At 43.1% G+C, this 22,911-nt stretch overlaps 1 protein-coding gene across 1 annotated transcript in view; it reads right to left on the bottom strand.

The window, feature by feature from the left end:
- Nucleotides 1-22,911, bottom strand: part of T265_06030 (hypothetical protein) — a gene marked incomplete at both ends in the record, with an annotated part of 146,642 nt that overhangs the window by 70,467 nt on the left and 53,264 nt on the right. Inside the window, 10 exons of the mRNA XM_009171189.1 lie at nt 90-230; nt 1,244-1,474; nt 1,561-1,734; nt 2,581-2,811; nt 2,898-3,071; nt 5,230-5,427; nt 8,228-8,425; nt 10,465-10,563; nt 12,454-12,651; nt 19,439-19,636. Of these exons, the coding sequence (XP_009169453.1) occupies nt 90-230; nt 1,244-1,474; nt 1,561-1,734; nt 2,581-2,811; nt 2,898-3,071; nt 5,230-5,427; nt 8,228-8,425; nt 10,465-10,563; nt 12,454-12,651; nt 19,439-19,636 (1,842 nt within the window). The remainder of the gene's footprint in view (nt 1-89; nt 231-1,243; nt 1,475-1,560; nt 1,735-2,580; nt 2,812-2,897; nt 3,072-5,229; nt 5,428-8,227; nt 8,426-10,464; nt 10,564-12,453; nt 12,652-19,438; nt 19,637-22,911) is intronic.

Below are 22,911 nucleotides of genomic sequence, written 5' to 3' on the forward strand. Positions count from 1 at the left end.
AAATTTTAGAATGATGAGACAATTAACCAAGGGACTAACACTCAAAAACGTAAAAACTCAAGAACGGTTTGAATGAAAGGATAGTTTACCTGTCCAAAGTGACATGCGGTATGTAAGGGCGTGTAGCCAGCCTTGGTTTTCGCATCCAGTTCGGATCCAGCATCATAAAGGAGAATGGCAGCTTCGTGACTGTCCTCTTGAGCAGCCAAGTGCATCGGTGTCAATCCATTCTATGGTAGGTAAGCGAGGTGGGGGGACACACAAAAATGAAGCAGCGTGAACGATTTCCAACCGACGGGAAGTACGGGAATGTGTCAATCAGAGCTAAAGTTGAGAACGGGTAACCACTTAGTATAACAGAGTAAACGTTTTCTTCTCATACTGACACACTTGTGTTGTGCCTTTGGCGGGAATGCAGATATATTAGTCTGCTTCCTTAAGCTCTAATCAGACAATCTTAGAAAACATAAGTTATGGGCTGAGTTATTCGTGTGAGTGACGTTCAGACACACTACCGAAAACTTAAGATCGGTGTTTTCAATCCATTCAGAAGAACATGGGTAAATAGAGCAGTGTTCCGTTACACAATGCGTTTCAACTAACGAATGCAATTGGTAGGGCGTGGATTTGTACGCAACGGAAGAATAAATATTTGAGTGGGACTCGTCAATAAATAATAGCATTATTAGAGAATTGCATAACAAAGTCCTCCACACGCACCTGGTGTACCCTAATTTGGTGGAAGTGAGGAAAAAACGAGAAAAGTTTTAGTCCTCCTTCGCACTAGGAAAGTTGATATCAATCACAGCAGCCTCTACATCCATACGAGTAAGTTTTTACTGCTGTGAAACAGCATTTATGGCTTTATGAATAGATCCCAAAAATGAGGGCCTTAATGGGAAAGTGTGAGGTAACAATGAACTATACTTTCCAAGAGAAAGACATTTAAAAACCGTAATCCATGAAGCATCTCAAACGACGGAGTTTCATAGGCACAATTACGCTCAGTCGGCAGAACGGCCCCAAATACGTTCGGTTCCACTAGGCAGATTTTTACATGGACTAAGCCTGTGATGAATTTTCACAACTAAAGGTCTCCTGCATAATATACGTTAAAACGACAGGGGTCAGTGGCTAGAATGATGAAGTTGAGTGACCAGAGGAATAATTATTCATGACTACTCTCAGCTTCCAATAGTAGCATGAGTAAAGAAAATGTTTTCACATGCAGTCGAAATGTTACCTTTGCTCTGGAGTTGACCTGAGCGCCCGAGGCCAAAAGAAGTTTGTTCATCGCCACACTCCCATCCTGACAGGCCAGGTGCAATGGAGTGAAGCCATTCCGTGATTCCATATTGCATGCCTTCGCACGATCCACATTGCTAAGCAGCAATTTAGCGATATCGATGAAACGCTTCTCGGCCGCAATGTGCAGTGGAGTGAAGCCATTCTTTGCCTGAGCCAGAGGATCAGCCTAGTCCAATGAAATCAAAGCGCTTGTTATCGTCTTTCAGTTGTCTTGGTTAAACGTTAACCAATTCGGAAAATTCACCATCTTACCCTGTGTTCAAGCAAATCTTGAACAAGCACCAGCGATCCGTAGTGAGTGGCCAAGTGGAGTGGTGTAAGACCATTCCTGCCTGACGAGTTCACGTCAGCTCCGTGAGACAAAAGTAGTCTGGCAGTCTCCAGACTAGAATTTTTGATGGCTAAGTGAAGCGGAGTGAATCCGGACTGCAAGTTGAAGAACAGGTGAGAAAGAATTAGGGGTACTTAAGCTCTAAACAGACAATCTTAGAGAACATAAGTTATGGGCTGAGTTACTCATGTGAGTGACGTTCAGACACACTACCGAAAACTTAAGATCGGTGTTTTCAATCCATTCAGAAGAACATGGGTAAATAGAGCAGTGTTCCGTTACACAATGCGTTTCAACTAACGAATGCAATTGGTAGGGCGTGGATTTGTACGCAACGGAAGAATAAATATTTGAGTGGGACTCGTCAATAAATAACAGCATTATTAGAGAATTGCATAACAAAGTCCTCCACACGCACCTGGTGTACCCTAATTTGGTGGAAGTGAGGAAAAAACGAGAAAAGTTTTAGTCCTCCTTCGCACTAGGAAAGTTGATATCAATCACAGCAGCCTCTACATCCATACGAGTAAGTTTTTACTGCTGTGAAACAGCATTTATGGCTTTATGAATAGATCCCAAAAATGAGGGCCTTAATGGGAAAGTTTGAGGTAACAATGAACTATACTTTCCAAGAGAAAGACATTTAAAAACCGTAATCCATGAAGCATCTCAAACGACGGAGTTTCATAGGCACAATTACGCTCAGTCGGCAGAACGGCCCCAAATACGTTCGGTTCCACTAGGCAGATTTTTACATGGACTAAGCCTGTGATGAATTTTCACAACTAAATGTCTCCTGCATAATATACGTTAAAACGACAGGGGTCAGTGGCTAGAATGATGAAGTTGAGTGACCAGAGGAATAATTATTCATGACTACTCTCAGCTTCCAATAGTAGCATGAGTAAAGAAAATGTTTTCACATGCAGTCGAAATGTTACCTTTGCTCTGGAGTTGACCTGAGCGCCCGAGGCCAAAAGAAGTTTGTTCATCGCCACACTCCCATCCTGACAGGCCAGGTGCAATGGAGTGAAGCCATTCCGTGATTCCATATTACATGCCTTCGCACGATCCACATTGCTAAGCAGCAATTTAGCGATATCGATGAAACGCTTCTCGGCCGCAATGTGCAGTGGAGTGAAGCCATTCTTTGCCTGAGCCAGAGGATCAGCCTAGTCCAATGAAATCAAAGCGCTTGTTATCGTCTTTCAGTTGTCTTGGTTAAACGTTAACCAATTCGGAAAATTCACCATCTTACCCTGTGTTCAAGCAAATCTTGAACAAGCACCAGCGATCCGTAGTGAGTGGCCAAGTGGAGTGGTGTAAGACCATTCCTGCCTGACGAGTTCACGTCAGCTCCGTGAGACAAAAGTAGTCTGGCAGTCTCCAGACTAGAATTTTTGATGGCTAAGTGAAGCGGAGTGAATCCGGACTGCAAGTTGAAGAACAGGTGAGAAAGAATTAGGGGTATAGGTCAGATTCTCTGAGAATAGAAAAAATGAACTGAGCTAACGGGATGACTAGGGTGGCGGGATGAAAACAACTTTGGAGCTCTATCCCTTATCGTGATCGAGAGAGATTGGTACTGCCCGTACTGATGTATGGCAAACCTTTTGTTGTCATTCGTTGTCCGACGGTCTGCACAAATTACACGTGAAACAAAAAATCATTCGTGTTTGTGGTTCAGTGTAATTTTCTAGAACGGAGGGGCACAAAAAGGTGATATTCCACCTTGAGCGTGAGTGTTCCTTTTCCTTCTTGGTTTGTATCGACAGGAACCGCTGTTGTCACCTTTTCTCGGATATGGGTTTTCTACTGAAAACGAAGGCTCGAAAAGTAGTAAAAGGACAGTCCTATGAAACTCCTTCGAAAGAGGAATACTGTTGTGCGCATGAAGAGATGGAGAAGGAGATAGGTAAAAAATACAATATTTTCATATAGAACGTGATTTTACGTAGAGTTTGGCATGAAGCTAAGTCGACGTAGCAAATATCGGTGAGCAAAGGCCGGATCTGAGTGAAAATATCCAGGTTACACATACAAGAGCTTTCATGCCAGTCTGGTCGACAGACGACCAATACATATATACAGTCTTTTTTACACTCAGGAGAATGCCAGTGTAACAGTGGATACTACTGTAGTATCCACTGTTAGTAGTAGTAGTATGTTTTCTCGTGAATCCGCTTCGCCTCTCTTGAAAAGTGAGATCTATTACGGAATTTGTGGAGTTGCTTTGTAGCATTTACCTCCATTTTAGTAACAGCCAATGAATATCCAGGAAAGTTCAGGAAGACGCGTTCAAGGATATATGCATATGAGAGTTTTGCTTCCCTATCCAATAGTCTGTAACTGTTCAGTTCGTATTCTCTACTAAACAACTCCGCAGCGAAGGCTTCCTTCCTAGTTCAGACAGCATAAGTATTTGTTATTGGTTTGTCCGCTGGGCCAGCTAACCTTCCGGTTGTAGACGAGGTTTTATCACCCGCGCGTCGTTGTGCAATAGAGTACAACCTCGAGATCTTCATGACGGCGACCCACAGATGATGTTAGCTCGCTAGGAAACGTTTGAAAGTAAGTTGTTTATACTAGGGAACTGGAAACTAGTTTTCTGGTTCTCTAAAGTGCTAGGCTGCGGTCGTTTTGGTTACTGGTGTGTTGAGAAGTCAAACTATCCTACTACTGAGTGGACTGCCAAGTCAACCGAGAGGTCTACCGATAGATTATTCACGTAGGTCCAACTGCGATAGGCGAAACTGTTTGGCTAAGTAACTCAAGTCATATGCACTGGCTCTGTACCTTCCCTTATGAAGTCAAGATCCGCGCTCCAATTTCCCTCTTTGCAACAGTTTTCAAATCACACCCTGGTGACAGTGGGGGTCGACTTGGCGTATACGTTCGTACCACCCGAATTGAAAGTGATGGGTGGATTCAGCTATGCACTAAACTGCAAATGTATGTCAATGCAGTGCCTCCATTGGATGTTCTCAAAATCAGCGATCGGCCTGAATTCTGCATGGGGGGGGGGGGGTATGCAGGAATGTTTGATATAATTTCGAGAGACCTTTAAGTGAAAAAAAGGCACAGTGGTTTTATGGCAGCCGTCGCTAGCTTACGGTTAGACTGTTTGGCCAAAAGCCCATGGTTTTAGTTGTTTTTAATTGGAAACCCTTTGAAGGCACCTCAGCTCTCAAACATCACACCAAATTGAGACGAAAGTATCCCATAGTGTTCTGTCATTGGAATAGAGGGACCAACAGGATTACCATTCATCAAGTCTTTAGTGGCTCACATAGTGTGGTGGTAAGCAGCGTGGTAGCTAATTATAGCCATCCAACATTTAGATATTGATTGGTGAGAACTCTGGGTTGCAGTTCTCGAGCTGATTCTTTTACACCTATGTCCCAAATTGAGAATGGTCGCAAATTTGTGAAGTACTCAGTTTGTAGAAAGCATTTAGTGAGACCTCTATTTATTCCATGCAGTTTCGAGAAAATGGATCAGACCAGACTAAAAGTCTTGTAGAAATAGGCAATCTGGCGAACGAGTCAGAGTAAGGGATAGGGAGGCTTTAAGCCAAACCAAAGACATACCCTTGTGATAGTCTCCAACTGAGCGCCGGAATTCAGTAACAGCTGACACACGTCTGTATAGTTCCCTTTGGCGGCCAAGTGAAGTGGAGTGTAGGTGTCTTTTGTGGCCGCTTGTACGTGGGCCGAATGTTCCAGCAACACGGTGACAAGCTCAACGTTACCCATTCTGGCAGCGATATGCAACGCGGTTTGATGACCCTGCGAACAGAGTAATGAGAATCATAGGATCATTTTTGTTTATGACAATGAATCATGTATTCATCTGACTGCCTCCCGAAATTTCCCTTGTGTTGGAAACGGTGAGAAGTGGGAATCATACTCTGCAGGGTTTTGGAGAATAATTTGACACCGATTTTCCCCAGGAAGTCTCAAACACGTGACCTCCTGGCTAGTAATCTGAACATACTACTGGCACTTAGACAGGACACAGCGCCACATATCCTTCAGTCATGGAAACGACATCACGTGTTGACTGGTTCCGGATGAAAGTTTTATTCACTGGATGTTCAAACTACTAACCGGGAGGTCGTGAGTCCGAGATCACTTGGAGCGTCGCGCCACGCGCACTGCTGATGATTCCAAATAAGGACGAAACAGCTGTATAGTGCTTACCGGCCTTTCGGCATGGATTGGGTTTACTCGTAGAAAGAAATTTCCAATTAAAACTCCAAAATCCCCCCACAGTGCCACTGGCGTTATTTGGCCATAGTGTAATCGCAAGAATTCTTTCTGCGTTGCTTCGATATTGTTCAACTGACTTTTTTGTTCTTTTTAAACTAACAGTTCAAAGGAAATCAGAAAATCAATGTATCGATCTAAGTTCCAGGTGACTGCACACGTCCAACTAATTGCAAACCAGCTGATGACAGTTTCAACTTGAGAGAAAACTGTTTGAAACCCTATATAAATTCTTTGAGCGGCAAATAAAAATGTAGCTATTCTGTCCTATCTCTCAAACACTTTGGGTTCAAACTGGACCAAAATTTACTTTATCATCCAGAAATGTTCCCTCAAGAGAAGTCCTTCAGCTGCATTCGCTCGGGTCACTTTAGATTGCTTACACACTGACCAAGATTGGCTTTATTCCCGACAAATTATGATCATGTTCGACAGGAGTCGGTCAAAATGTGGAATTTTAAAAGGTTACCGGCATTCTCCCCATACGTTTTGTATGAAATTGGGTACCACCCAACACATGAGCGTGGCTTAACAAGAATAGTACAAAGGAGGGATTCAGAGCAAGTAAAACGTAAAGCAGACTGACTCCAACACCACGGAATCGTCTGTTTTCAATAACGAGGGATCCTTTTCGAGAAATACACTAATTTCGTGGGCTGTCGAAGAGTTTTGTGTAACCTTGTGAGTAGTTTCCTTCATGAAAATATACTGCGATATCTCAAATACCGTGCCAACTGAATCATGAGGCAGCCTGTGCGCAGCACATTCAGTTGTAAAATATCATAAACGATAGATTCAGTCGAGTCTCTCGTGAAAACCAAATTGATTTGCAAATGAGTGTATTTGTCGGAAACAGTTCAATTTGGGTTCAAGTAGAACATAAGGTTGACGGAAACTCGGGGACTGCGCCTACCTGATGAGCCCCAGGAAGGGCAAAACCGGTCGTGGGCGTTCGAAGGATTTTCAGCAACCTTGTGAGTAGTTTCCCTAGTGAGGAATCCTTTTGTTTAAATAACCTTTCACGATTTTTGCAAACTGTGATGGGACCACATTTCAAAGGGGTCAAGTGAACTGGCTATTGAGTCTAGCTTGACCTCATGATTATTCCTCCATTCATTGGCTTACTCCGCCCATGTACTTTTGATTTTCACTTATTTCGCTCATCTGTACCCGCCACTCACCTTGCTGAAAAGGCAGTCGCGTCCGACACTGGTATATGCATTTCTGTGTGTGAATGTGTGCTCCTGCCCCGTTTGCTGAGCCTGACTTGAGTTGTTCTCATGGTTTGCGTGTAGCCGCACTGCCATTCGAAATCACGCGACTGACTTCGGAATGCACAACCGCAAACCATACCACGGGCCAATATTACGCTCACCGTTGTTTGGTGTGCGAACCTTGACACTGCATTGTGCCGGTCAGTGACAGACCTGTGCATTTGCTGGCGACACGAACGTGGACTGTTGATGCTTGTCGTATAATTCCGCGTAATTTTTTGTCAATAGCATCGCAGATTTTTGAACCCAATTCTCCCTTTTGGTATTCAAGATCGTCAAACCTACACGGAACTCAAAGTTCCACATCGCGAAACCTCAACATTGAGCTTGCTTTTCAACCGGGCATACAATATTTGTAAACACGAAGTCCAGGTGTGCACAGTACGGAGGAAAAGACGTGGATGGTGAGGACATAAAACAAAGAAACTTACTAACTGTTATGAGCCTAAGCTCCGCATACCTGTAGAATAATGACTCCGTTACTCTGACTCCGAGCAAGTCTACTTGGCCAGACTACTTGTAATTATGGGGCTTTGCGGGATAGGTATTTTGTTTATAATCCCACCACTCTCGTTTGAACGGCCATGTTGCTGTTCTGGCGTAATTATTCTGGTGAGTCCACACCAAAGGGAAGCACTGAACTCGAATTTCGCTCTTATTAGAGCTCATCAGCAGTGCCTGTCATTCACCGTACCGGGCTTTGAACTCTGAACACCAAGCATGCAACGCAATCGTGTTACCATTACCTTACTACTGCGCACTAGACACAAACACATTTTCGTTCTTGTGAACTTCTTGTCTCAGGGTGTACCACACGCCTTTCTATTTCATATATCAGAATTTTCCAAAATTATCAAACTATTCAGTTCAATAGTCATTCAACTGTCACACAAATTTAGAGGCATGATCAAGTACGACAGACAGTTTTCCCACGGAAATGAGTCAGTCAAAGCAGATATCACTCATTGGCCTGTTCTATGGACAAGTAAAATAACGGTAATGCACAAAACGAAACATTGTCAATCCCAACTGGATTTGGGGCTTACTCTTGCTCGACCGTCTACCAGGGCTCCGTTGCGGAGCAGCAATCGGGCCACTTCCGTCTGCCCTGCCCGTGTGGCCAAATGTAACGCCGTCTCACTTCGTATGGTTGGCGCATTCGGGTTCGCACCATGTTGGAGCAGGAGGACAACAATGCTGATATGCCCCATGAATGAGGCCACATGAAGTGGGGTCAAACCCGACTGGAAGACAAGAGAAGAACGCGTAAGACGTGACCGAAAAATCATTCGGCGTTAACCGAGTTGTGGTTCAACAACGGTTTTCGCGATTCGTTCGTTTTGCACTTACGTGTTTGCGTGGGGAGACGTCGCTCGCATACCAAATATAGAGCACATTGGTGACGAAGATCGTCCCGGTAAATTTCCACTCAGTCATCCGAGGTTAGTCATCGTCACATTTGTGAGACAGACGCATCTGCTTCTCTAGTCTATTTATTAATCGAATCGGTCGACTCGTTTGTGAACCGGAACTCACACGTTTGATTAAGCTTGTTAGCAATCATAGCTTGAGGTTTATTGAACTTGATGTTGTGTACTGCTTAAGCTGATGGAGGGCAGTTGGAGAAGACCTTACTTTCCTGCTTCACCGATTATCCGGGGCCATAGCTTGAGGTTGAACTTGATGTTGTGTACTGCTTAAACTGATGGAGGGCAGTTGGAGAAGACCTTACTTTCCTGCTTCACCGATTATCCGGGGCCACACACTCACTCATCTCATCAGCTAGCCTGATCCGCTGGCGTATACAGGACCCATTTTACCACAACCATCTAACGTCATCGGAAAATAAACTACGATTAATTTGACCACTGTGATATTGCTTCCGATTAGCTCCCAGAAACTGGTAAAAATTGCCTGTTCTAGTAAGAATAAATAGAATGGATCAGAGCAACGCGGGAATCGGGATGGTAATCATATGGGATAAAAAAGGGGACTGTTCAAACGGGACTGGTGTAAATAAAAATCCGGCAACTAGTAAAAATGCTTGTCTGTTCAGCATTGCTCCACCAAACTACTTAAAGCCAGACAGGTGACAAAATGGAAAGACCTGGCCGGTGAAGGTGTTTTTACAAAATATCCAGGCCCGGTAAGAAATAAGGGTCTGAGGAACGACGGGTTTTTAGTTCGCATTGTTGTGCAGCCGAATTTGACCATGCCACGTCAGACCAGGTTGTTGGACTAATTTACGCGTCAAGGTCATCGTCGTTGCGGGTAATGGGAAAAAGCCTTACCACCTAAAATGTTGACAAAAACTCTTCATTTGTATATCATAATATGTCTCCCCACATGAACCGGTTTTGTTTCTCTTATGATTCATCCTGTTGAACGCTTCTGTGGTGAATACTCTGCTGTTTTAACCGACAGCCAGGCTTCTTTTAAAGCTAATTTCCACCTGTTGATCAGAATTATTCTGGTGGACTGAACCGACCTTTATACTGCACTGGGGGTTGAGTAAGTGTCACCAAGAATGACACCTGCTAAAGCTAGCGGAGCAAGCCGGTATTCGACAGCATTTATACAGTATGCCATAAAAATGAAACGAACTGAGGGCTAAAAATGACTAGTGCCCTCCGCAGTATTTCGTGGAACCAGCCAAGGAAAAAAAACGCAAGCTGATCCTAAACTGACAGTCCTTTTGTAACTGGGCGTGTCCCTTTGTTCCTACCAACGTTCATCATCACTCCAGATTGAATTCCTAATTTAAAATTTGCTGTTTGTTACTGCTACTTTCTAGTTACGAGTAGTTTCGTATTAGTTGGTGTCCAGGTTCGTTCGGGAGTAGTTTCGTATTAGTTGGTGACCAGGTTCGGTGGAACTTGAACGAGATGACGTGTTGCAACACAAGAGTGCACGATTCGAAAGATCTGGAAGCACTGTGCTGTAGCACTGTGAACATGCGAGGATGGTCGGTTACGAAAGTGCGAATTCATCTAAACTTAGATATAGCCCCCATCCTATGTTGAGTGAGCTAACCGAGAGCACTGAGTCATTCACTGTCTCACTAGAAAGTAACGGTAAATCTTTGTCACCTGCAGAAGAATTTGCTGACTCAGACAGATGATTTGCACTTCTGTCCGATCTGACTATAGGGAAGTACTCGTAACAGCGTCCGTAATAAGAGAGGAAAAGACACACGAAGATACTTCAATCTGCCTTCGTTCACTCTTTTTTACAGTGACAAAAGACTGGGAAGGACAAAAAGAACACACGATTGTGAACTCACTTCTGTTGTGGCTTCCAGCATACAGTTAAACTTAAGAAGCAGCTCGACAATTTTTATTCGATTCTTTTGACAAGCAATGTGTAGCGGAGTAAAACCATTCTGTGAGGAGAATTAAGAGGCAGAGAGAAGAGGTTTATGGACGTGAACTTGGAAGAATAACCAAGCGAGGTTACTACTGTAGTTTCTAAAGGTAAGTTATCTAACAAAATTTTTTACTCATTTGCTTTATAATGGTATCGCACGCGAAGCGATACCACAGTGACTTTTATGTCTGGTACTGAAATGAAGTGTTTTCTTCGTTCCTGAATTCAGAATAAAAGGTTTCCAGTCACTGAAACTTCTAAGCCATTTTCATTAGAAAACTGCTAGCAAACTAGTGTTTGTCACCAAGCAAAGTCTCCCATAGGTATTTCAAACCATGTGGCCAGAAGCTTCTCCTCCATTTCTCCCAGAACAGGCGCACTAACTAGGGAACTCTGTCATTCACTCTGAGAACTCCACTCCGAACCAAGGAGGAGCCGAGTCCAACAGAAGTTTCACATATCAGAATTAACTGCCATTAAGAACTGTCACCCTTCCAAACAAGAGTTTTGCTCATCTGTGCTGCTAATGTACAGCGTTTCAACCAAAAACCGTTTCGATTTCATCAACTCAGAGCAGCCTACATCAGATAGTAACAAGAGATTATGACATTGCCAAACGACCAAACTATTCCCAAGAAAAGATATCGGAAGCCATGGTTTTCATGCAGATCTTTTCTAGTTTCGCCGCGAGGAATGACCTTGAAGCAACCAACACCGCCCCCCCCCCATTTATTTTACTGTATAATTGCAAAATCTCGTTGATCGGATATTCGGCAATTCACAGTGTTAGACATTCTACAAAGGTGATGTTTGCAAAATATTCGCAGGATTATTCTTCAAGATCACGTGAGAAAAAAGCTTTGCCGTCGGTGCATTTGCATCAGTCTCTGATGCAACCTATAAAGTGCGGCCAAACTCCGATAGTTTTGAAATGCAGGCGTATACTTACTGCCGAAATCTAAATCCTTGTCGTTTTCGGAAAGGTCAGATAAAAGTTTGGATAGGCATGGTTAGGGTCAGTCTTAGATACCCGAGTCTGTAAATGCACCACAAGAATAAACTTTGGATCGGTTTCTGCGAAAAAGCCTATATTCAACAAATTCGCCAAAGAAAGCTCCTTGCATGGTCCACCCCCACCAGATACTGAAATGCTGGTTTTAGTAATACTTGCCAAGTTCATGCCCAACCTCGAAATGCCCGGCATCCATTAAGCTTCCTGCTCCACCGAAACTCACAACTGTTGGGATTTTGGAGGACGATTGAAACGTTCCTCAGGGGGCCAATGAGCAGAATTTGAACGTCATCCCTTGGTCCATTCATCGTAAATCTTACCTAACACCATGGTACAACCACTCACGCAGCATTCTGTGCAGTTTGCCTCCACATCGCGATATCTTGGATACATGAAACTTGCGTTTTCACACTTTCCTCATAACCGACCCAAGTCGCTTGGCGAATCTGCCTTTTGTTTGAAGGGAATGGAACAACTGATATGGGCTTCACCCTCGACTGCAAACCAATGATTGTCCATCTTGCTCTGTATTGACTTGGTGGAACTCGGTGGACTTTAGTCTGTCTAGTAAGTTAACTCATATCAAGAGCATAGGTACAATCATGTTTCTCGCGCCACGACCGGGGAGGTCACTCTGCGAAATAACTCAACTCCGTAAAATCTGTCATTCCTAGAGATGTTACTGAGATGATGACACATGCTGTAAAAAAACAAGAACCACCGATTCTATTTACTTCCTCAGGTGTACTTCGTGGAGGCTGCATGGTCCCACGACACTGCGTGTGATACTTTGCAAATTTCGACACGCGGATCATGCTGACTAAGCGGCTTCCACATCATCCAACTACTATCAATTTTACGAGTAGTGTAAGTCACTGGGAAAATAAAACTCACCAATGCGCGTGCGTTTACATCACACCCTCTCTCCAGCAGTAGTTTGGCCATTTGGACGTTACCACAATGCGAGGCCACATGTAGAGCGGTCAAATAGTCAATGGTAACCTCGTCCAACGGAAGTCCTCGTTGCAATAATATTCGAGCGGCGTCAACATGGTCACCTTGTGCGGTCATGTGTAGGGCATTTAACCCGCTCTGTTTTTGCAGGGAAGGTAGCAGAATTCACGTAAGTGAAAAATGTTTGGGTTTTACATACACACTGAGTATCTAATAAAAATATACTGAGATTAAACACGAGTCACCTAGTAGGCTACAACTGATCAGGATTCTTGAGCCCAAGCCGAATACCGTGAATTGATGCCATTTTGCAAAGAGCATAGAAATTTAGGGTAATCCCTCCTTCAAAAGAATCTGTACGGGAGACGGGCATCAAAATATCACCCGGATGCGCTATATTCTCATGGAACTGAAGAATCGTATCGTATACTTTCTTAGCCGAGTTAATGAAACTGCAACTGTATTCGAGTTCCCGTGCAGCTTGTGCGTGAGGTGGGATGTGTCGCATTGAGTCCGGAGTAAACACCCGACTGCATGAAATGTAGCGAATCTGTGGAATGATCAAGACCCCCCTTGGTCGAGACGAGTAGGTGTATTTTGTTTCACCTCAGATAAAAAAAACGTAGAACAATTTCCTCAATTATGAACACACTTCACAAAAGAGACTGTGACATTATTCTCCGGGGATTCGATACAAACTGAGGTGTGGTGGTTTGCCTTACCGTGGTTCACTTCCGTATTGCAGCCCATACAACGTATATGTGTATCAGCTGCTGAACTATCAACCTAGCCAAAAGAGGTCGAGTCAACTAGATGGAGAATCTGAAGTGAACATGACCGTGACAGTCAATCGATAAATCCGGACCAACGTAGCAGAATATTATCATCACGGCGTTTTTTTCTATGGAAGGTGAAGCCAAAAGTGCATCCTCTTGATTTTTGGGGCCGGACGATTGTTCCCTCGAAAAAGTCTTGTCCTAGATTCAAACCTCCTTTCCATGGTATAATACGTCAAATTGTAAGGGATGTAATCATTGAAGATGATGTTCCAGGTTGATCAGTTTAGTTGGAATAACGGTGAACTAATTGAGGACTATGAATAATTTGCATAAATCATTCACTCGTGACATTTGAAGCCAAGCTATCCTAGTTTGATTAATCGGTAAGAGAACAAGGGGTAACTCGCGACTCTGTACTAAGTAGCAGACTGATATACAGTTCCGGCGTTTTTGGAATTTGTTAGTGCAAAATCTATGGTAATTTTTTTAAAGACACGTTAAATAGCTGGTCGTTGTGCATTGCTTCATCTATTTGTCTGGAGTTGCGACCTTCAGTACGTACTTTACCATGACACCAGGTGAAATAGTCGATATAATCGAGTCACGTCCAGTTTTAAGGTACATGCTTATGTCAGAGGTTTAAAGTTTAAAATTCTTCGCTACGTGTTTCTCTCCGAGACTTGTGTGCAGGTTATCAGGCCGGAGGATGGCAGCTAAGGTGAGAGATCCCATGTAAAGTTGAGATCAGGTTTGTCCACCACTGGATATGCATTGGTGACAGTGGTCAGGAGTCGGAAACTTTTTACCATTAGGTTTTTCCCGAATTTCACTGAATCACCCCCCACCACTGGATATGCACTGGTGATAGTGGTCAGGAGTCGGAAACTTTTTACCATTACGACAGTTCTACTTGTAATTCTGGAGCTCACAGTTCGCAGGGAGATTTTCCAATGGGGAGAAAATCTCTAGTCCCCTAAAGAATGCTTATTCTTATGTTATCCACACGGGTGGGGAGTCAGACTACATTCAGTCCGTTTTGTGTCCATGTTTATATGCGGCTTTTATGTCCGGCGCGGTTTCAATCAGAAAAACTACGCTTGTCCTTTACTGGGACCGCACAAAACTGATTTCTTCTACTGGGGCTGGCCCTACCAGAGGACGAGATTGTTAAGCTAACAATATTCACGTTCACAATGTAACTTCCAACAACAGCTGACCGGAACCAAATAACTGTTCAGCCTAACACCCTTTCTGTGTCTAGCTGTCATGCCACCCAAAGGAAATACGAGGGTTGATATATTGTCATGGTGCCCAGGCATAGATGGGACCGAACCGCGGATTTTCCGGTCTTGACCGCTGAGCTATCTCGCGCTGGGACGAAACCTTGTACTGGGCCTCTACATGTTCATGCACAGATCCTATTCCCCTAGTTCTGCATTTGCAGCACCAAGTTCAGCTCTAAACAAAACGTCTGTGGGCTCTCCTACAGTACACGGAAATCCAGTCGATTGACCACTGAATCAGTGTGCGTCACGACACACAGGTTTTACATCTTATCTTGTATGACGCCCATCACCATGGGGTTTAAGATAACAAAAAGGATTGGCCGACAAAGTGTATCACTCCACACCTACAACTCACAAACTAGATTTCTATCATCCTATGGGTGATAATCAATGAGCTCGCGTAAAGGGGTTGTCTACCGCATAAACCAGCATCCCGCCAAAATGAGTGGGGAAAAGCAGTATAGTCATGTGTGTTTAGACAACACACCCAACCGCGCCGTGGACAGAGAAGGAATAAATTCCGTGGAGGTTAACACAACAGACAATCCTTGTTGGCTTGATTGCCCGCAGTGGTAGATTTTCCCAATGTCGTCCAATGTAAATGTGCACAAGCGGGGAGAAGAGTACATCCGGTTGTAGATGAAGTCTTTTGGGAAATTACAAAACGGAACTGTATGCATGAGCGGTTGGACGGACAATTTGTAGCAATGTGAAAGCCAGTGAACGATACACCTGTTTTGACGCAAACCGTCATGAAATAGAGGAAACGAAGTTTGGTCTTGACAAATTTTTGCTTCCGTTACATTTTTTATAAGTCTGGTCAACGTGAGAGAGAGAGAGAGAGTAAAATTTTTAATGAAAAGCTTCGAATAGTCTGAAGTTTCACTCAGTCAACAAATCGAAATCCATGTTTTTCAAGGTCGCGAACAGAGAGAGTAAAATGGGGAAAATTTTTGATCGGTGACTCAACAGAAATTTTATTATTCTATATAGGGAGAGTATCTCAAGTACCGAATAGTTACTTCATCTTTTTTGGAAATCATATCCAGTGTCTATGTCGGGAATATATCTAAGCAGATTCAAAACTTCGACATCCCGGTCAGTAGTTGAACGCTGTCCCAAACAATAAGCCCTCATGACATATTTTATCGTTTGCCAGATCTCGACTGAGTTTTCCATATCTCTTCTAAGAAGCTCACTAAGGGAGCCAGACGATACGCGACTAGGTGATGTTATCTAAATGACTAAAGGATGATTGGTGCTATATTCCGTCCACGTGAGAGTTCACAATGCAACCGATCACCCAATCGCGACTTGGTGGTTCAACCACCAAACGGAAGGTCGCGAGTTCGAAACTCCCTAGAGTTTTGCTATATGCACATTACTGATGATTCTCGGCATGGATGAAACAGCCGTGTAGTGCTTCTTGGCGTTTCAATATGAAAGGACTTCACTTTTCGAGGATCCCATGTAATTAGTAAGCACAAAATCTGTCAAGCTTGTCGTCTTTTCTAAGATGGAAGACATAAAAAGCTAGATATCGCTACATTTTCAAATGGTAGGCATAGCAACGGGGTTAAAAAAGTTACATTGGATATTGTGACAAACAGTGAGGTGAGGGCGTTTAAAGGTTAATCAAATGATTTTACTCAGTACGTTTTGTAGACAAGGTGGTGGTTGCTATGGCAGTAAAAAAGCTTTTGTGATTTGTCGTGTAAGTATGTCAGACCACCATTAACCCTGTCCAGACTGTTAATACATCAGAGAATCACCTCTGTGGCGGGCTCACATGTAAGTTGAGAAGGACATCCATTTGTTCTACCTGTGTTCCACGGCAAGCGTATGGGGTGACAAACGACAGGTGACACAGAGCAGACAACCATGCGTTGAAGCGCTTCTCTGGGTGCAAGAAGTAGGCTTAAATGTACGGCTGGGGACATTCACTTCCGGAAACCAGAGTTTTTTCTGAACATTCGAGATGATTAGTTAGTTAGGTAGTTGGTAAGTTAGTCGTTTAGTTAGTCTGTTAGTTTGTTCATTGGCTAGTCCGCCACTCCATCCGATTATCTGTCCGTTTGTCCGTTCGCTCGCTCGTTATTTAGTTATTTAGTTAGTTAGTTAGTTAGTTAGTTAGTTAGTTAGTTAGTTAGTTAGTTAGTTAGTTAGTTAGTTAGTTAGTTAGTTAGTTAGTTAGTTAGTTAGTTAGTTAGTTAGTTAGTTAGTTAGTTAGTTAGTTAGTTAGTTAGTTAGTTAGTTAGTTAGTTAGTTAGTTAGTTAGTTAGTTAGTTAGTTAGTTAGTTAGTTAGTTAGTTAGTTAGTTAGTTAGTTAGTTAGTTAGTTAGTTAGTTAGTTAGTTAGTTAGTTAGTTAGTTAGTTAGTTAGTTAGTTAGTTAGTTAGTTAGTTAGTTAGTTAGTTAGTTAGTTAGTTAGTTAGTTAGTTAGTTAGTTAGTTTGTTTTCGCTCAGCTTCGCTTAGCGGCGAACCAACATAATACCGATATTGCACACCCGCCTTGATTGTATTGAGGACACTGCTATAAGTTGGAGTCGGCGAATTATAGAAATATATATATAATTAAATAAACGAAATACGCTCAAGTGCAAACAAATCTGGTTTTACGAAAGACTCACCTGGAACCCAGCTGAATCTGTGGACTACGAGCAAATTAATGTGCTGCAGCAGGCCGCTTACAAACACCATAAACGAGAAATTCAGCTGGGTTCCAAGTAAGACTCTCACAGAACCAAATTTGTTTGCAAATGAGTGTATTTCGCTAATTTCGTGCAGTTCCGCACCAACTAGAACATAAGGTTGACGGATACTCGGGGACTAATCCTACCTGAGAGCGCAAGAAGGGTGAAACTGGTCGTGGGTTGTCGAACAATTTTCAGCGACTTTATGAGTATTATATTACGACTATAATTAAATAAACTTTCTGGTTGTACTGTAGTAAAGCATCAGTGTAAACACTTGTCATGCTGTCTCTGGTGCTACTGTTGATGATGATGATGATGAAGATGATGATGATGGCGATGATGATAATGATTACTGCGAGAGTTCTTAAAACTAAAAGTTTGAGGGTAACGATAACTATGTACGGGACACACAATGATAGGAAATGTTCGTGGTAAAACCAATGTCTCCACAATCATAATGTCATTTATGCCTTTTGAGGCAAAGTGGACTGTCAAAGAGTTTTCAGTAACCTTGTGAGTAGTCCTCAGATTCCTTCCGATCCAACGGTCTCTCATGTTGTCCATCAATTCATTTGTAGCCTCAGTATCGACATTATTAGTCGACAGGCTTCAGAAGTACAGCGGAGCACATAACGAAGTATCTGGTTGGAAGGACTGAACAAAGCAGTGCAGCACTAGGCGCACAACGTTGATGGCCAAGTATGCTCTGAAGAAGGACTTTGATGTGTCTTCCATTGTGCTGCCGCTAGGATGGAAGCAACGATTTCAGAAAATGCACCTTCGGATGGCGTTTTTCTGAAGCCATCTCTTGGGCGACTATCTACATATTCGAAAACCCGCCTATCTATCGCGTGAGATCCTTCTCAAAGTATGAATAACCTTCAGCTTTCTCTGTCACCAAAGGGTAGTCTGATTTACTTGAGAAGGTGCAAATGAGCGTACCCATAACCGTGTTCGGTTTACTCTACTTGATTAACGAACAAGGACTTCGTGAGTCAAGACCGTTTTCGTCAACTTGTTATCAAAGCGATGTGAATCAGTTTTTATACTCGACGTATTCTGCATGATTTCTTATGGAGACTAGTTCGCAGTTATCTGACCTTGAACTACTGGAAACCAACTCAGGGGCACCAGAGAAGCCATTTAAAGCGCCGGGGCGCCGACCTCGACGTCAACCCATGTAATCTCTGATTCAAACAAACTTTATTGCACGACTGCTTTCACTGTGGCATTTGATTGAAAAGCTGCGCTACAATTCAGAAATGATAACCATCGTGTTCACTCCAGATGTTCTGGACTGGTCAAGTCATTGATCCAAATGTAATGGAACTGACGAGGGTTTTATCCCTACCCTACCAATCTGTCTGCTTACCATTTGCGTGCGCAGATTTCTAAAACAGGCTGTGTGTCTATCCCAACTATTGCCGTTTGGATTATCCCGAATAGTCAAACGTCACTCATCGATGTTTCCAAGTGTCCAACAGAGTTTAACTCGCTAGATTCAGGTTTTCAATTAATGGAAACAAAATGAAATGTTTTGATATCAAGATTTACATATCCTTACTGTTCTTTTCAAATGAATCAAGAGGATTTGGATTTCCCTGTTACAGATGTCTCACGAAGAGTGGAAATCAGATGTATAGCTATTTCGCATTGACTCGTCCTACGCCTACCGATCCTTAAACCGGGTTGCATTGAACTCCATCCTCCGTGCTTCTGAAACCCTCAGTTTAGCTTCTTTAAAAAACGAATGAATGAATGGTCTCAAAAACATTGCATTCCGCGTTGCTCTCCTAATTCGAACTACACTTGAAGCAAACAAACAGGAAAAGGTAGACACGAGACAGAGGACTGGCAGTGGTCCGGTTTCGATGATCCGAACAAACAAGCAGACTGAACTTAAGGCGACAACACACGAATTAACAAGAGTTTGTGTTTGACGGGGTCATTGATTTCCTAGCAAACTGTCTAAGACAAGCCCAAACACACAATAACTTGCTGGCTATGCGATTTAAAAATGATACGAGCAAAATCACTGGTGAACAATATCGAGATTATTAGAAAGGTTATCCTGTCATATAAACTGAGGTCTGCAAAGCCCGATCAATCTCACAGAACAGTATATCACCCAAGTATCACTAAAGCAATATTTGGTTCAACCTACTTTAGTTTTGGCGTTAACCGTCGCATTCGAGCTGAGTAACAAATGTACCACGGTGTCGTGACCAGATCGAGCGGCACAATGGAGTGGGGTGAGACCATCACGAGTACGACAGTCCAGTTCCGCACCGGCTGCGATCAACCGCTCAGCCACACCATGATTGCCCCACTTGCACGCCACGTGCAGAGGTGTGATGTTGTTCTGTGCGGGAGATTAAAAGACGACAGGGAAAATGGGGAAAGCGTTTAAGTACAAACCAGGACTTGACGAAAGGACCATTTGGAAAAAAGTGTTGACAAATACTGCCGAATTCAACGTGACTTTGGTGAGGAGCCTAACGTACAAGTTTCCCACTTTACCCATCTGAACCATGTTGTCCTGCTAAGAACATGAAGGGGTGTGATGAAAGTCCCTTTACAGTACCCCTGTGACGGTGGATACTACTGATAAGGGTATGCGAGTAGCATGTTTTCTCTTAACTCTGCTTCGCGTCTCTTGAAAAGGGAGATCTGTTACGGAATTTGTGGAGTCGCTTTGTAACATTTGTTTGGATTTGAGCAACAGTCAGTGGATATCCAGGAAAGTTCAGGAAGACGCGTTCAATGAGAAGATGGATATTCAGTTTTTGTAAACGAGATGCATATGAGAGTTTTGCTTCCCTGTCCGCTAGTCTGTAACTGTTCAAGTTTCCTAATAAATACCTCCGCAGCGAAGGCCTTTTTCTTTTCACCCGTAGATTAATGTGTACAGCGGAAATTTTACTTCGAAGCAGTTCAATAAAATAATACTAACCTTTGTGAAAGTTCGCATGGTCAAAAAAGGGATTCGTTGTTGGAATGACCTAAAATTGCTCCCGGGGTCGAGTGTGAACACGAGTTTGTGTGTGTGTATGTGTGTATGTGTGTGAAGTGGCCATATAGGCCCTGTGATCGATTGCGGCTTGCTGTGATGTTTCCAATATCATACAACGGGGGAAACAGTGGCCGGTGAAACGTTACATGAGAGCAACCCGCGCACAATCGAACTGCTTAATCTGGAAAATGACGGATGTGCGATGATAATTGCGGTTTGATTTCTGGTTCAGAAGAGTAGAACTTGATCACCTGGCTGTGATTAGTCGAGACGCTAACCAACCAGCACATGTTCTAACTTGGTCTGTGTTACGGTTCGGTCACGCTAGCACACAAAAATACAGCATTTTTGGGGGGGATATTGATATCTCCAATAGTCTGTATCCTGTTCACCATTACAACGCGTGTTACGTGATCACACTGAGTGGCTACGATAGCAATTCTTTGTCTCTATGGACCACATGTAACAAAAAACGAACAGACCGACACGAAGATGATGCATGATTCTTAGTTCTGTATCTCCGCTGTCCCCGATAATCATTGGAGACGATGAGTGATTGCAAAAAGTTAATCAACTTAAGCACATGCCGATATTGTCTCTCAATCGCAGGACCGTGGTTAGGCAAACTAATTTATCCCATAGGTTTCCAATATGGGGAAACACTTTCATACCCAAATATTTTATCGCCATAGTTGTTCTACTCTTTGACAGGGAATAAAAAACCCATCCGCGTCGTTTTATGTGATGAGCCAAGGCAATCTAAGTTTATTGCCTCTATCACAGCTGAATCCCTATCCTGGTGTCCCAATGCCCTCATCACTAAAGACGACCAGTGTTTTTGTCCGGGTTATATGGAAAAAAACTAATGAAGCCACAATAAAAGCAAGATGGCAAACCCAACGAAATTTTGCACTCACAATTTCCTTTTTGAAATAAACACCATTTCAGGACACCCAAACTGTTTGGCACTTCAGAGGTCGAACCACAAACATAACCAGGAGCAAACGACTATGAGAACTCTGCAAATAGACACAACTTGAGCCCGGTAGAGTTTGGTAGCTAAAACGCGAAGCTACTGGCTAAAAGATCTAGACCTCACTTCTCGACTGCTTGTGTTTAGGCTTCGATGACCTAGCAGTATCTCATTAGTCAAGCTTGCTTTAGGTTATATGGCAGTTATGTCTCGAAAGGGTAACATAACTGAACGAATGTTACCAGTTGTTACTAAATTACCAACATTTGCCTCCTTTTCTTTAATTAAAACACACTACTGACCAATCTTCTGTACTATTTTTTGAGGCAGTCGGTCCCATGAACGTAGTTCCCTCCCCTCAGAACTTGAGACTTCATTTCTTGTCTCCTTAGTATTGATATATACAGTATATATGAAAATGGCAAACGAATTGTATATCCCATAGTTCTGCTTCGCTAAGACGTAGTTCCAAACTTTTTCCGCAAAAAAGCGATCAGCTATGCAAAAGCACCGTTGGTAAGAGCACCTTACCGCTGTGCCGCAGATAAATCAAATACTCTATATCCTGGCGGCAGCTTATAGTCTATTGGTTGGCTTTGGATGAGTTGAACTCCATCCCAGCAGCTTTAACGGATGGACCGAATGAGGTCAAGGTCGCGCATAGAACTACCAAGAACTCATACGGCTCTGTTCTTACTTCTCTCTGGGAGCTAGTCTGCAAATGTGGGTGGGGTGTTTTCTGCTCGGCTGCTAGCGTATTCTGTCGATACAAACAAGACGGGGTGCATAGAAATTTTACCTCTTCTATTTGCCTCCTAAATTAAGGCTTCTTGAAACAAACGAGTTCTGCACATGAGGTACCTAAAAAAGCAGCTCCGTTGTGCTTTCCCTCATCCCACTTCTACCCTCAAGCTCAGAAATCATTTAGAAGGTGACAATCATACATAAAACCTACTGAAGTAAAGTAAACCTTTTAGAAAAAATGCAGGTGCTCTCATCGGGCCTCCGGACAGTTTCTTCTCAAAAGGCCAAACGGGAATGGTTTATTTCCCACCTCATTGTTCTCTTAAGGAGAGTGCTTCCTTTTCCCGTCAAGGCAAAAACTATATAGTTTAATAGGTTAAATCAGTTCAGCAGCACTCCCCGGGAGCATACAATCACAGAGGTCAAAAAGAGACAACTGAGTAGTTGAATTCGTAACACATACCTTCCCTCTGTTGTAACGAAATGTACGCAGGACACTCGGAGTTTTATGTTCTCCTTTTGTTTATCCTGTGCAGAGGCTACTGTGTCCATTCAAACACGGAAATATCCCAGTCATACCGAACCGTGTATTTAACCCATTCTTACTTGTTGGATCACTGGTGGTGGGCCAAGAGGTTTTGAGTCAACTAACATTCATTAACCATTTTCGGTCGGTCCTTTCTCATTCTTGCTCTGCTAATCATAAAATGAGATCCAAAATAGCTGGATGTGATATTCCCCCAAGCGTGCATCACCATTTTCCCCAGAAAATCAAAGAGCGGACAGAATTTTTTTATTCCTTCCAACTTTATGTCCCCCTATAGATTCTAACCCTCCAGAGGGACAATAATCGGTCATCGTGGAGGGGCTTCGTGGTATCACTCTGCCATGCTTCTCAAAGTATACG

This window comes from Opisthorchis viverrini, assembly GCF_000715545.1.
Source record: "Opisthorchis viverrini unplaced genomic scaffold opera_v5_121, whole genome shotgun sequence".
Taxonomy (NCBI): domain Eukaryota; kingdom Metazoa; phylum Platyhelminthes; class Trematoda; order Opisthorchiida; family Opisthorchiidae; genus Opisthorchis; species Opisthorchis viverrini.